General features: G+C 45.7%; 1 protein-coding gene across 1 annotated transcript in view; it reads right to left on the bottom strand.

Moving 5' to 3' along the window:
- The window catches only part of P4HA3 (prolyl 4-hydroxylase subunit alpha 3), a 40,357-nt gene that overhangs the window by 3,709 nt on the left and 20,962 nt on the right, over positions 1-15,686 (bottom strand). The window contains exons 6-11 of the mRNA XM_034667600.1: positions 14,846-14,897; positions 12,368-12,531; positions 11,950-12,126; positions 7,190-7,254; positions 5,678-5,837; positions 2,362-2,424 (exon numbers count right to left, since the gene is read on the bottom strand). Coding sequence (XP_034523491.1) covers positions 2,362-2,424; positions 5,678-5,837; positions 7,190-7,254; positions 11,950-12,126; positions 12,368-12,531; positions 14,846-14,897 — 681 coding nt within the window. The remainder of the gene's footprint in view (positions 1-2,361; positions 2,425-5,677; positions 5,838-7,189; positions 7,255-11,949; positions 12,127-12,367; positions 12,532-14,845; positions 14,898-15,686) is intronic.

Genomic DNA, 15,686 nt, shown 5'->3' with positions numbered 1-15,686 from the left:
AGAAAGAGTCTGGACCATTAGTATTACTGAGTCAAGAGTGTATGCATACATTGGATACCTTTGATACGTAATGCTAAATTACTTTCTCACCAGTGGTGCAACATGCAGAGCCAGTCCGACCTCACCCTGTCTACCAGAACGGGGGTGGATCCACATTCGCCTGTTAGGAGTTAGGATGTTGGCACTTGTTAGAGGAAGCTGAAGTGACATGGTTAAGAACCTGGAGGTGGCAGTGGTGATGTTTAGCATTTCCTGGCTCCCCCGTAGCCCCTCGGGAAGGTCGATGAGAGCACCAATTTGTTCCTTGTGTTCAAGTAACTACCGGGATGATTCCGTGGTAGCCCCTGTTGTCAGCGGCTATGGATGTAAGCAAGATACACAGCGGGAGCCTGCACTCACCTGCGTTCCTTTCCGTGCGGTTTTGCAGTATGGCGGGAAGGAATGACTTATCGAACAAACTGAAAAGAGAATCTGACCTGTGTGCTAAGAATTAGCTCCTGAGCAGGATTGTAAGATCAGTGGGGTGAAGTAAACCTTCCACTGTTTTGTACTGGGACTGATCTCCAGTTTGAATAAAAAATTACTAACTTGATTTCAGCTCAGTCCTCTGCACATCTTATAGATTATTTTCTCCCTACAGTATTACTCTTAGAGTCTCCATACACCTTAATGTCTGTCGTTAGAAATGTTTGTAACAGTCTTTACCTCAACCTGAAGATGAAAGAATTGGGATAATCTGGCACGTCCTAGGTCCCATGGTGTCAATGCCCCTTTAAGGGGTCCTATACCTGCTTCTGGGATGCAGTGATAGAAACCTATTGGATAAAACTTTACAGAGTGACGTCCCCTTACATTATGTCATCAGATCCTCACGAAAACCCAACGAGGAGGTGCAGGACAAGAAAACAAGCTCAAAGAATCGATGTGATTTGCGCTGCGGCCACATATTAAGTGGTAGAACTGGAATTAGGCCAACTAACTCTAAGTGCATTCCATTCCACTATCACAAATGCTTATACTCAAATGTACATGCACACGTGTGTATACTCACCCCCCTCCACACACACACACACACACACACACACACACACACACACACTTGCATTTTGCCATTTAAAATTGCAGGGCTCTTGCATCCATGCTACCCCTACCATTAGTAACTGAGCCTCAGTAACCAGGCAACCAGAGGTAGGAGATATTAGGGAGGTAAGGAACAGAGAGATACTGGCCCCTAGATGTCCTATGCTTTGCTTGATACCAGTATTCTTCACTGCCTGTGACTTCCCACGTCATCTTGAGTCATCAACCAGAGATGCAACCAGCTGCTGATACAAGACATGCCCCTGCCTGGAGAGCTGACGTCCCTCTATGCCTGATCAGAACACTCAGAATGACCACTAGAGGCCAGACACCCCTGGAAGCGGCAGCCTCTGGTTCTGCAGAAAGTATAAAACCGAGTCACAGGAAGAACTACAATGAATCCCCAGCATTACAGGCCATGAAGTGTGGCCTCTGGTTGTCCTTTCTTGGCTGCACTGTGGAGACAACACAGCACTGAGAAAAGAGGGAATGCTGGGGTGGGGGTGTGCTATTCTAATGTGCCCGAAAGCAGGACTTCATCTTTGGATGTTATGTACAGCCCTTCTATTAACATGTTTATCCCTTCAGTTAACAGTCATATACCTCTTATAATTCAAGTGACAGACGACTGAAATTATGACTGGCCCATAGAGAAGGAAGTAAACCTACGTGATCTGCAGGGAAGGTTTGATTCCTAGAATCGGGTCAGAAATTAGGAGAGGAGGCCAATGTATTTGTTAAGGAGGTATAATGCAGATTTTATGGGGGGACAGGAAAGAGAATTTTCACTACATGTAAGACAGCAACACTTACTGAATTTCTCAGTAGACATCTCTGTTCTTCCCTCCTGTAATCTTAGCTGTCTCCTTTCTCTTCCCTTCTTTCCCCTCATGGCTCCTCAACCTCATCCATGGGTCCATGCCTTCCAACACCAACTAGTCCGTAGGACCTCAAAGAGAGAGACTCTCACATCCCCTTCCTGTGTTGGTCAGGTCCTAGATCTCCTGGCTTCAGTGTTTAACCGTATTCCCATCCTAATCACTGCCGATGACAAGGTCATATTTAAGTCTGTGCACTGTAAGCTCTTTGATGGCAGGAACTCTTCTATTTCTTTGTCTCCTACAGTGCCTAATAAAAATGCTGTCTGAAAATCACAAAAGTCCCAGAGATTTTTGTGCTGTATTAGATAAAATCAGTGTCTTATATTGCTTTGAAAACCATAAAATAGAAGCAGTATAATCATTAAATAAGAAGCCCTGGTCCAACCAAAGCAAGACTCACATAGATCATAAATGTTGCAACTCGGTTCCCAGACTTCATCCTGTACAGTGGGCTGGTTGGTGACTGAGACAAAAATAGAACATATCATTACTTTATGCACATGGCACCAAAGGGACAGTCAGGATTCCAACATACGACAGGGAGAAAAATGGGGGTGTCACATATGGGATCTAGCCTTGAGCCACAGCTAGTTGAGTACCCACCCCTGCTGGCAGGTACTCACTTACTTTTTTTCCTTTACTATTAGCTACTCATTTAAGTGAATTGTATATGGGTTGAAACTGTGCAGGTCCACTTGTATGCAGGTTTTTTTCCAACAAGTACTGTAAATGTATCCTCCTTACGATTTTTTTTTAAAGATTTTATTTATTTATGTGACAGACAGCCAGCAAGAGAGGGAACATAGTAGGGGCGTGGGAGAGGAAGAAGCAGGCTCCCAGAGAAGGAGCCCGATGTGGGACTCGATCCCAGAACGCCGGGATCACGCCCTGAGCCAAAGGCACACGCTTAACGACTGCGCTACCCAAGCGCCCCCCTCCTTACGATTTTCTTAATAACATTTTCTTTTATTTAGCTTACTTTATTGTAAGATTACAGTATATGAAACATATGACATACAAAATGTGTTAATCAACTGTTTATGTTAAGTACTTAAGTTCTGGAGAGTCAAAATTTTATATAAATTCTTGGCTGTGCAAGGGGTTGGCCTGTGTTGTTCAAGTGTCAACTGCACTAATCAAACAGAATTGCTTGTCAGTAGTGAAAGTACTATATGAGGTTAACTTCAGGTTCAGTGAAATAAAGGAATTAGCAGATATGGTATTACAGAGAATTATTCTCTAGGAACACCAAGTCGTAAGACTGGAGTTCCCAATTACTTGCTAAAGAGATACGCTCTTTTATCATAGAACAGTTTAACTGAGATATAATTTACATATCATAAAATTCACCCACTGTAAGAGTATTTTTCAGTGAGCTTTAGTAAACTTTAATAGTTGTGCAGCACTCCCACAATCCAATTTTAGAACTCTTGCCTCAGCTTTAAAAGTTCCCTCATGTCAGTTTGTAGTCAATCCCTGTTCTACCCTCAACCCCGGGTAACCACTGATGTGCTGTCTCTATAGTCTTGCCTTTTCTAGAAATTTCATATAAACAGAATCATAAAATATGTAGTCTTTTTTTGTTTGGCTTCTTTCACTTAGCATAGAGTTTTTATGGTTCATCTGTATTGTTGGATGTATCCACAGTAGTTAATTCCTTTTTATTGCTGTGTAGTATTCCATTATGTAGGTATAGAAAAATGTGTTTATCCATTCACCTGTTGATAAGCACTTGGGTTGTTCATGATTCTGAGCTGTTACCAATAAATCTGATATAAACATTCTTGTACAAGTGTTTGTATGGACATGTATTTCCTTCTCTCTTGGGTAAAATGCTTAGGAGTGGAATGGCTACATCGTATGTAGGTGTATATTTAACTTTCTAAGAAACTGCCGAACTGGGGAGCCTGGGAGGCTCAGTCGCCTAAGCGTCTGTTTCAGCTCAGGTCATGATCCTGGGTCCTAGGATCGAGCCCTGCTTTGTCGGGCTCCCTGCTCAACAGGGAGTCTGTTTCTCCCTCTCCTTCTGCCCCCACATCCCGCTCATCTCTATCTCTCAAATAAATAAAATCTTTTTTAAAAACCTGCCAAACTGTTTTCCAAAGTGGCTGTACCATTTCACATTCCCATCAGCAATGTATGAAAGTTCGAGTTCCTCCACATCTCCATCAACACTTGATGTGATCTGTTTTTTTTTATTTTAGCCACTGTAATAGAATTATGGTGCTATCTCATTGTGGTTTTAATTTCTATTTCCCTAATGACATTGAGCATATATTCATGTGCTTATTAGCCATTCATTTATCTTATTTTGTTATTCAAAATATTAATTCAAATAAACCCATTGTTAAAAATTGAGTTATAGGGTGCCTGGCTGGCTGAGTTGACAAAGTATGCAACCCTTGATCTCAGGTTTGTGAGTTCAAGCCCCGCGTTGGTTGTAGAGCCTACTTAGATAGATAGATAGATAGATAGATAGATAGATAGATAGATAGATAGATAGATGACAGATAAAGGAAAAAATTGAGTTGTCTTTTTTTTTTAAAGATTTTATTTATTTAATAGGGTAGGGGCAAAGGGAGAGGGAGAAGCAGACTCCCTGCTGAGCACAGAGACAGACAAAGAAGGGCTCGATCTCAGAACCCTGAGATCATGACATGAACCAAAGGCAGACACTTAACCGACTGAACTACCCAGGCATCCCTGAATTGTTTGATTATTGAATTATAAGTTCTTTATATATTTTGGATTACAAGTCCTTTGTCAGATACAGGATTTGTAAATGTTTTCTCCTACTTAGTGGCTTGTCTTTTCATTTCCTAATGATGTTTTTGAAAAGCAAATGATTTTAATTCTTATGCGGTCCAATTTATCACTTTTATTTTTCTTTTATGGATCATGCATTGTTAATTTTTGTATATGGTATGAGGTAAGGGTCTAAAGTTGTTGTTATTTTGCAAGTAAATATCCAATTATCCCAGGACCATTTGTTGAAAAGGGTATCTTTTCTTCACTGATTTTCCTTGGCACCTTTGTCAAAAATCAATTGATCATAAATGTGTGAGCTTATTTCTGGATTTTGTTCTGTTCCACTCACCTGTGTGTCTATCCTTATATCAGTACCACATGGCCCTGACTACTGTAGCTCTATATTACATTCTGAAATCAATTAGTGTGTGTCCTCCAACTTTGTTATTTTGCAAAATTTTGGCTATCCCGGGTCCTTTGTATTTCCATATACATTTTAGGATCAGCTTATTAGTGTCTATAAAAGTAAGACTCCTATAATTTTGATAAAGTTTGGACTGAATCTACAGATCAATTTTGGGGAGATCTTTAAATCCTCGAAAATGATTTGCTGAGTGCACATCAGCAAAGATGGGCAGTTGAGATCATAAGAAAAGGAGAGTGACTGGAAGAAGGACAGTGTTCACTGGGAAGTCCCTGGGTGAAGTGAGACAGAAGACTCCATGGCGGGCCACATTCTTCTTCCCACTAGCAAATTTTGGAAAGGGGGGGGGGATGGTGGCCCAAAAGGAAATGAGTCAGCAGCAATCAGCTTGAAACCAAGGTTCTCAGACCTTCCTGGAACAAGAGCCTTTGTTCGAAGACTTCACTTGGTATTCCCTGAGAGCATTATAAGGGCTCTGCCTTACAGAAGTAAGTAATACCCTGCTTCCCTACGTCAGGAGATTGATCACTGACCCCATAGTTACCGTAGCATGGTCAAAGTGAGGCTCATAGTGACCGCCAATTCCATAATTCACCACCTGGAGATACTCTGCGTAGGGAGGCTGGACATCAAGACCGGTGAGGGCACCAATGCGATGGTCAAGGGTCACCAGCAGGGGATCGACGGTGTCCTTCAGCCAGGCACTAAAACACACCGCAGATTGTAGCATCAATGATCTGATGCCAGAAATGACTATGTCTGTGAATGAACGAGTTACATCGACTGCCGGAAGGAAGGATAGAGGGAAGGAAGGAAGAACGGCAGGCAGGCAGGCTGAAGAAACAGCATAAGCACAGACAGGGAGGGATGACAATATACAGTCCGTACAAGTGTGGGAGCATTTGGTCTGTGAAAGAAGTAATGGGAGACAAGGCTGGAAAAGTAGGTTCGGGACATGTTGTAAAAAGCTGAGGATGCCATGGTCTTTGTGGGTGGTAGATAGTCAGTGAAGGTTCATGGGCAGGAAAGTCATTTGGTAACTGGAAGTTCACTGGTGACCTTTGAAGGACCAGTTCCAGTGAAGTTGTGAGGACAGAACCAAAACTCAAAGGCATACAGAGTGATGGTAGGAAAAAGAGGGGGCGGTGAGGCTCTCAGGCTCTTCATCTGAAAAGTAAAGAGAATACCACCTACTCCCTTAAAAACAACGACTCTAAGTAGGTCAGATTTTCTCTTTGACACTACAATGTCAGAAAGGTTAGAAAAGCAATAAAGTGAGGCATATGGACCTTCCACAGTTTAGAGAGTAACTCCTCGTATGAAAGGTCTCTAAATGTACTGGACGAAAGAAGTTAAACCAAATGATTCTGAATCAAAGCTTTCATTATTCACCTCACTTCCCAGACAACAAAACTATCCACTCATCCTGAGGTCTGGCCTCTCCCCAGAGAGGCTGTTGTCACCATCTCCCATGGCTCTCATGGGGACTCATCCTCTTACTGATCGTTAAGTCTGGACTTTACAGTACAAATCAAGGTCTGCAGGGGGGTGGGGGCAGGAGTTGAGGGGAGAGGATAAAGCTGGGCTCTCACAGCTGAATCTGCCTCTCTAGAAGCCATCAGGTCCAGAGATTCCGTCCACCCTTCTTGCCTGAATTGGCAAGTCATGCTTTGAATATGAGTCAGGAGGTGGGAGTGGAACCTTATAAAGTCAAATTCCAAATGGGAACAGAACTGAATTCTCTGGAAAAGCAATTCTGCTGAGGAGAACATCTACACAGCTAATTTCTGGTTCCCGGCACGGAAGCTTTGTCAAGTCTTTCCCTAAGGGGCTCCTAGTTAAGTCCTCAGACCCTAGAACAACCTGTGAAAGGGCCTTGGGTGAGGGAAGTGGAAATTTCTCCCTCTCACCGAGAATGTACAGATATAAACATGACTATGGGTTCTCTAGCAGCATCTCTGGATGGCTGTTCCCAACCTTCAGTCAGCTGTGCCACAGGCCCAAGGGCAGGCAGCAAGTATGACCAGAGTCACTGCCAAGGAAGGACCCCTCTTACCTTTTGCTGATGCGATACTCCACTGGTAACTGCTTCTCCCCTGATGCCACCACAGATCTCTGTAGCTGGTGTGCAGGACGTAAGAGAAAGTACAAGTCGTGATGTGAAGGGAAGGACTCCCTCATTTCTATAGACATGCCCCTCTCTTGAATGTAAACCTAACAATCGCCAGTTCCTCCCCAACTTCAAATATCTTGCACATGCTAATTTAGTGACAGCTATGGATCTCAAAAACAGAAGATAATAAGTGACCAAAAAATCTGAGTCGAAAATAACCTTTAGGGTCATGTCTTGTAGACAGTAAGCACTCAATAAAAGCTTGCTGAACTGAAATAAAGTGATATCTGAACCCCTTTTGCATCCTAGACTGTGAGTCCTGTCAGAACAAGGGCTGTTTCTCACTCATCTTTGTTCCTGGTGGCACAGGGCCCGGCCTACTAGCGTTTGTCTGTCGTATTAAACGAACCCCTCCAGCAAGGAAGCTCCACCCTCAGAGGTAGCCCGCTCCCCTGAACAATTCCGACAAAGCCCTTCCTTACAAAGAATCAAGATCTGTTTTGCTGCAACCGCCTTGATTATGTGGGGAAGAGAATTCCAAACAGGTTCAATGTCTCTAATTTAACTAAATGTTTCTATTTTGTTCGGAATGTCTAGATGTAAATTTTAAATTCTTTTTAAATAAAGGGGCTTCTAACTGCAAATGCACCTTACCGGGGACAGAAAGAGAAAGATTTACATAAGGATGTGTCTACTTCTGCCTCTCTCATCACAATGTCAGCTCCATGAGGGCAAGTCTTTTGTCAGCGCCGTGTCCCTAGAGTCCAGAGAAGGCCTGGCAGGGAGTAGGTGCTCGATATTAGGGAAAGGAACAAATGAATGAATGAATGAACCGGAGTCCTGTGCTTAATGACCCAGCCCTGGCGCTTCACTCGCAGTCAGAGCAGAGCACAGGGCAATAAACTGCACAAGACACACACCCTTTCCCTTCTTGGAGGCTTCTATAAGATTACTATTTCTGCTGCTAAACCAGGTAGACAACTTTGGAAAAGTCTCTGTTTCCTTGTACCCATTTCCCCAGCTATAAAAATGCAGCATGTGTTGGGGCGCCTGGGTGGCACAGCGGTTGAGCGTCTGCCTTCGGCTCAGGGTGTGATCCCGGCGTTATGGGATCGAGCCCCACATCAGGCTCTTCCGCTACGAGCCTACTTCTTCCTCTCCCACTCCCCATGCTTGTGTTCCCTCTCTCGCTGGCTGTCTCTATCTCTGTCGAATAAATAAATAAAATCTTAAAAAAAAAATGCAGCATGTGAACAATACCTTCTTGGGAGTTCCTTTCAGCCTATCCTTCTGCGGTATCAGGATGCGGGGAATCGGTAGGTGACTGATAATGCCTCTGTCTAGTCTTCAGCCAGCAGCCTCCCCTGAGCCCCTCATAGAGGACAGAGGAGAGATTCCTGAAGGAGTTGCTGCCTTATGTTCTTCTAGGGTAACATCAGTGGTTTAAAGAAAAATCCTAGGGGGGCGCCTGGGTGGCACAGTGGTTGAGCGTCTGCCTTCGGCTCAGGGCGTGATCCCGGCGTTATGGGATCGAGCCCCACATCGGGCTCCTCCGCTGTGAGCCTGCTTCTTCCTCTCCCACTCCCTGCTTGTGTTCCCTCTCTTGCTGGCTGTCTCTATCTCTGTCAAATAAATAAATAAAATCTTTAAAAAAAAAATCCTAGGGCATCTTCATTCCATCCTGGTCCCCATTAAGGAGTCACCTTACACTTAGTTCCTTTGACAATTATTTATTGTACACCAGCAAGGCATTCACTTCTGGGGACAAATACTTATTGGTTGTTCTCTGAGCTGAGCACTACGCGAGGCATGGGAAATACAACATATGGAGCGACAAAAGTCGTGCAATGGGGCTGGAACGGACAAGTACAGGGCACTAAGAAAATACTAAGAAGCAACATCTAGTCCCTTATGAGGGACGGGAAAGCTTCCCAGGATACCCAAAAGACAGGTGAAAAGAGGCCAAGGGGAGAGTGACTTATGCAGAGAGAAAAGCGTGCGCAGAGGTTGGGGGAGCGTGGCCCGTTCGTGGAGGTGGGGCGTCGAGCGTGAGGGGCATACGCTGTGGGCGGGTCTGCAGCAGCAGGCCACGGAGCTTTGTAACATTCAAGTGGCCCATTCAAGAGTTTAAAGTAAAGCCTTGATGTGGTCAGATGCAACACTTTGAAGAGTACTCTGGCTGCAATGGGCATTTCAAGGATGGCCTGTGATCCCTCCTAGATTACAGTCTAGTTGAGGAGACGGGATGCTAACCCCTGAAACAGCTAGTGATACCAGACAACACAAAAATGGCAAAATAAATGAAAAAATTTAAATACCAGACAACTGGTGACAAAAGCTTTGAGTTCAAAAAAGAAAGAGGTTAATTGTACGTGGCTCCAAAAAGTGCTCTGAAAAAAATGTTCTTACGGAAAGAACCCACGAAAGTGGAGATGGCAGGGCTAGTGGGCAAAGGGAGGCATGAGGCTTCCACTGAGTCTTCAAGAATGGGTGGGATGTGGATAGAGGGAAGAGTGACAAGAGAGCAGTGTTTGGGATGGGAAGCAGATGAATTCAATTCAAGCCTCAGGAGAGGCTTCGGTGGCTTGGGTTGAATTTAGTTTCCATGAGGCAGCCCCACCCTGTAAACCGAGGCTTATTCCTGGCAAAGCCGAAGACCAGACAGGGATCAGAGTCTCTACATCAGCTTCAGGGAAGGGGGAGAGTGGCAAAGTCTTTGCGCGCCAAACAGATGGCCTGGCCCTGCCGGACTGCAGGGTGGGCTGCCTGTCCTGCTACCATGACAACAGAGTTGTTCTAAGGAAAAAGTAGCAGCTGGCCAAATACTACCACCGGCTCACTGAGATGCCAAAGTTATTGACGATACTTGGTTGCAATTCACCAGTGGAGCTTAATGCTCTCAAAAATGCACAAAGATTCCAGACTTCACTGGAGGGGCTCCTGGATGAGATGGCTATTGCTACTCTTATCCCTCCAATCCATGTCTGCTGTCAGAATCTTCCCTAAAATCAACAGGCCTGATCACGCCAATCTCCTGTTTAAACTGTCCAAGAGCTCTCCCCCTGCGTCTGGGATCAAATCCAAGCTCCCCAGCATGGTATTTATGGCACTTCCTGATGGTGTCTCGTCGTGGAGCCTCATCTCCGATCACCTCCCACCCCATCCCTTGCACGCTTGCGTGGGCGAGCTCCGCCCCATCTCTGAACACACCGCATGTGGGTCCTTGCACGTATTGTTTCGTCTTCCTGCGATCCCTCTGCCACCTGTTACTCGGATGAATTTTACATGCACCGGGCAGCCTTCTCTGTTTTTCCCTCCCCTGCCATCTGCTCTTCACCCATCTGCCTTTCCCTCGCAGGAAGGCTCACTTTCTGATGCCGCCCTAGCACGGCTCCCGGCACACACCTCTGCTCTGGCCCATCACAGGGTGGTGTAAACATCGTTTTCCCCATGACGCTGTGAGCTCCTACAGGGAAAGAGCCAATGCTAAATCTCTGCGAATGTCCCGGACCCGGTACCGTGTCTGGCGCGCAGCAGGCTCGGTTCTGTTGACAAGTGGCCAAACGACCGCCTGGATGAAGAGGGCACCATCAAGGGCACGATGACATAAGGAATTCTGAGACAGCCATTTAAAGAGGCAGCATGCTTACAACGATGAGGCAGGCTGTGTTACTTTTCTAAATATTTGCCACCCTTCCTGGGGGAGGATTAAATGTCCCCTCCCCCTCGGCATCAAGGCTGGCACCACAGCTGGCACAGCCTTCCCTGTAGGAGGATTAGACACACCCTCCGGCCGACGGCAGCGGTGGCCGCACGCTCTGCCTTAGCCAGTGAAACAGGCACAGAAGCAGAAGTTCCAGGAGCCAGCTAGTACATTGCCGTCTCTGTCTTTTTTGTCTCCTGTGAGACTGGAAACGTCCCAAACGGAGGTGGCTCTGTCAGGCTGGGTCTCCAAGGGAAGACAGTTCTGCCCCACAACTGCAGCCAGCCCCAGACAGACATATAGGTAAGAAACAAACCTTTGTTGTGTCTGAGATTTGGGGGCTGTTACTGACTAATTTAGCCTCAGTCAGCCGATATGAGAAGGCAGAACAACAGAGCAGCCATCGACGTACTGCCATGGTCCAGGTCTGGCTCCAGCGACACGCCTGACCTTCATCAGGTCCCTCCCCCTCTCTGGGCCTCAGTTTCCTCTTTAACAAAATAATCTAGTTGAACTAAATAATCTTTCCACTCTGTAATTCTGTAAATCTGCACCAGGATATCACACCTTGTCCATCACTTCACCCTTTAAAAAAAAATGTCTACCCATCATGTGGAATGATTGACATTGGGGAGGAGGGGTGCTTTTGATTTTTCTAGGTTAAATTTACATATAATGGTGTGTACAGATCTCAAGTGTACCCCTTGCTGAATTTTCACCAATGCACACAGCTGCATACTCCACGTCCCTAACAGGATACTGAGCGCACGTTCTCAACACCCCAGAAAATGCCCTTGTCCCCTTCCCCAGCCAATCCCCTCCCTCCAAAAGCAACAACTGTGAGTTTTTTCATCATTGATTCATTTTATGGAATGGTTGGCATTCTGAATTCCCGGACTGATAAAGCGTGTAGTTGTCCAGGCTGCCCATTCTCACATTCCTGAACTCCAGGCATGTGATGACACAAAGCGAAGTTTTGGCAGGCTTTGGGGACACTCACCCACGGTTCGGCAAGCCCTCTGATTTTCTGAGCCTCCCCGTCACTGACAAAGTCATGGTAGAGAACAACGTAGGGCTCCAGGTGGATGACCTCCTTCCGGACAGGCTGGAGCAGCAAGTAGGGGCTGGAATTTGTCTCATAGGAGCAGTAGAGGCTAGGGATCTGGTAGTGAGTAGGCTGGAAGGAATGCTTAGAGTCAGCATAAGAGATGAAGGGTCTAGGAGCAGAAGCCAAAGTAGGGAACTATTGTATAAAAAAACTGGCATGTGGAAGATTGAGAATGTGGTCAGTCTGATGCTGTCCAAATGAGCTTTATGTTTCTAATGCATCAGCCTTTTCCCCTCACATCGTTCCAATGTTACCTTCTCTTTCTCTAGCCAAGGCTGTTCCCCCTTTCTCTTTCCCTGAGGAATCCTACCTGGGATCCCAGGGTCTGACATAACCCCTCGTAGGTGTCTCTGGTCTGCAGGTGCGGTACATTGGGCCTCTGGATGACAGCCTCAGCTACCACCTGGTTGGGGCTCTCTGCCAAAAGCTTTTCATATTTCAACACATTCCTGGCCATCCTCTTATTATCTGGGCCTGGAAGAAATCAGAGCAGGGAATAATACAGATTAACAAACAATGGTCTCAGGGACTGCTGCCAAGGTTGCCTATAGCTTCCCCGTCACACATGACCAGCCAGTGGACACCCTGAAAAGCTCCCGTGTCCATGCACAGGAGGATGTAAGGCCCTCATTCCCTTGAGGAGCAGCTGGTATTAAAATAGAGTGAGTTAGGCCCCGTAGATCTGAGGGTGCAAAAGACTTGGGAAGGAAAGTGCCACTGAACACCGTTAGACCAAGGAATCATAAGGACGGCAGCTCTACGATAGCGTGATGGTAAGTTTTACGCATCAGGAAAAAGCTTCACTCACTCCTTCCTTCCTTCCTTCATTTACCCATTCAATAAATCTTCAGGGAACATCTACCATGTACTGGATACTGTGCTACAGGCTAACCTCAGAGTTTAGAGCCTAATGGAGAAAAGCTACATTAAATAACTACTCACAATGAAACCCGTCAATGCCATAAAAGAGAAGCCCAGAGAGCCAAAGCCTAAAGCAGAGAGACCCAACCTATTCTTCCCTGGAGCAGTGAAAGCTAATCCATTCCGCAATCTATGAGATCCTTCAAAATTCCTAACTGGCCTACATACAGAGCAGTGCAGTGAGACAGAGGGGTTCTAGACTTTGGTGCTAGCCTGGGTTCCCACGGGGGTCTTGTGTCTTATTTGTGCCCACCTGTTGGTGCCCACTCAGCTGTAAGATGCCCACGGCTGGCAGCTACCCATGGCCTGCTAGCCCCTGTGCCTGAGTTTCAGTGCCTCTCAGAAGGACATCCCGGATTGTCCTAATGCTCCCCAAGCTTCTTTCTCTGAGGAGCTCAGTGTGCCCCTAACTACGACCACCCTGGCAAAAGAGGGGACGGAAGTTACCATCCTTTTTGTAACAAGAGGCGAAATGAAGTTTGGGAGAATGGAAGTGATGAGCCCAAAACCCCAGTGAAAATACTGCAAAGCCAGAAATGCAACTGGTAATCTCAATTCGCTCTGTCCTACTCCGCCTAGAAGTGTGCATGGTTTGGGTTCTCTGGGACAGACAGAGATTTTAACAGAGCAAACAAAAAGAAATAAAGAAGGGTTGGGTTATCATCTTGCCTGCAGTAATTGCCCACGTTTCTAGACCAAATGGCTACCTCTGTATCCTACTGTTTGCCCAATTATCAGAATGGAATAATGTTACTAAACGGATTCATTAAAAAGCGAGAAATATATACAACTGTGAAGTCCTATGTGAAATACTTTATAAATATTAAAATGGAACAGTGATTATTTACTTACTTTAGTATCTCAGTATCTAATTTTTTTTTAAAGATTTTATTTGTTTATTTGACAGAGAGAGACAGCCAGCGAGAGAGGGCACACAAGCAGGGGGAGTGGGAGAGGAAGAAGCAGGCTCCCAGAAGAGAATGGACCCTGATGTAGGGCTCAATCCCAGAATGCTGGGATCATGACCTGAGCCGAAGGCAGACCCTTAACGACTGAGCTACCCAGGCGCCCCAGTATCTCAGTATCTAATTAAAGGAAAACCTGGGAAGCCAGCTTCCACGGAAACTTTAACTAAAAATATCCACGCAGAGCGCTAAGCAAGGAAGTCTCCCTCTGCTTAACTTGGGTGATGTGCTGTGTGAGGACGGTCGAGGCTGAACCCTGCAGTAACTGAGCAGGGTGCTTGACGGCCAGGTGAGCTCTGGCTTCAAGGGAAGAACTGATGTGTCTGTGGACACAGCCCAAATAAGTAATAACGCAAAGTCACTCTCCTTGCACACACAGCTCTCACTGATTTCATCCGCTCCCAGTCCTGGCCTTGCTCCCCACTGGAGCAGTGCTAACGTGTACCTGTATACTGGCTGGGGGGGGGGGCAGGTTGATACCTTCTTAGCATTTTCCCACAGACCAAAACACTTCCCCCTGATGCATTGATCAACAGCTAAGTAAGATTCAATCCAAAATTAGAAATGCGGCTTGGATTATAAAAGTAGAGAAAAAGGGGCACCTGGGTGGCGCAGCAGTTAAGCGTCTGCCTTTGGCTCAGCGCGTGATCCCGGGGTTCTGGGATCGAGCCCCACATCAGGCTCCTCCGCTAGGAGCCTGCTTCTTCCTCTCCCACTCCCCCTGCTTGTGTTCCCTCTCTCGCTGGCTGTCTGTCTCTGTCAAAATAAATAAATAAAATCTTTAAAGAAAAAAAAAGTAGAGAAACAGAAACACATAGCTGTGTTTTCCTTGCAGGGACTAAGGGCCAGGAGCAGGAGGGATTCCCTATTGGAGCCGCGGCTCATCTTCTATCATTACGTACTGTAGAGAAGAAACTCTCGGGAGAGGCTGAGGGCACACGAAACATTGCCGGCCTATAAAGCAAAAAGAAAGAAAGAACAGGAGGAGTTAACTACACTGAGGATATCTCCTTTGACCAAATCATTAAATGGGTTAAAAAAAAAACAACTATAAAATACTCTTACCACCAGTAGACAATAACACTCATTGAAATGAGCAGCAGACTAGAAATGTAGAGGTTCTCTCAGCCCTAATTCAGGATTTGTAGCCCTAATGCCACTCAGGTCTCCTCAGTGTCCTCATTTACAAATGACTCATTCCCACCCTTACCAGGGAAGGTAGAAACATAAATGAAAATGAACTTTCTTCAAGTGCCCTCAAATCTTCAAGCATGCAAAACCACATAACTGCAGGGTGTTGCTATCTTGCTATATTTCATTATTAAACTTAATGTGGAACGATAAAAACCCTAGTAAAAATGTGATTTGTTCTCCAGGCTCAGTCCTTCCTAGAGTCTATGAAGTCAGTGGGTAGGAGGCAAAGGAAGAACTAAACCTGAAACATTCCCACTGCTCAGTAATGACCTCTCCCTGCCACCGCCATTCGACCTTGAGCTACACATGCTCTGAAGTACGCAAGGACTTTCCAGACAAGCTGGGGAACAGAACCCAGCGTAGGTGAGCTGCCATCCTGCGCTGGGCACCAAGGAAAGATGACGAACTGACAGAATTGCATTTCCTTCTGGTCATTTCATTTTTGCATGTTAAAAATTCATATTTAATGATAAAAGCAACAAGAAACACACTATGAAACAGGAGAAACAGGAAACAGAAATGCTCTGCTGAAACCCAGGGGCTCCAAGC

This window comes from Ailuropoda melanoleuca, chromosome 8 (genome assembly GCF_002007445.2).
Source record: "Ailuropoda melanoleuca isolate Jingjing chromosome 8, ASM200744v2, whole genome shotgun sequence".
Classification (NCBI taxonomy): Eukaryota; Metazoa; Chordata; class Mammalia; order Carnivora; family Ursidae; genus Ailuropoda; species Ailuropoda melanoleuca.
The sequence above is the reverse complement of the archived record's forward strand: the minus strand, read 5'-3'. Positions and strand labels throughout refer to the sequence as shown.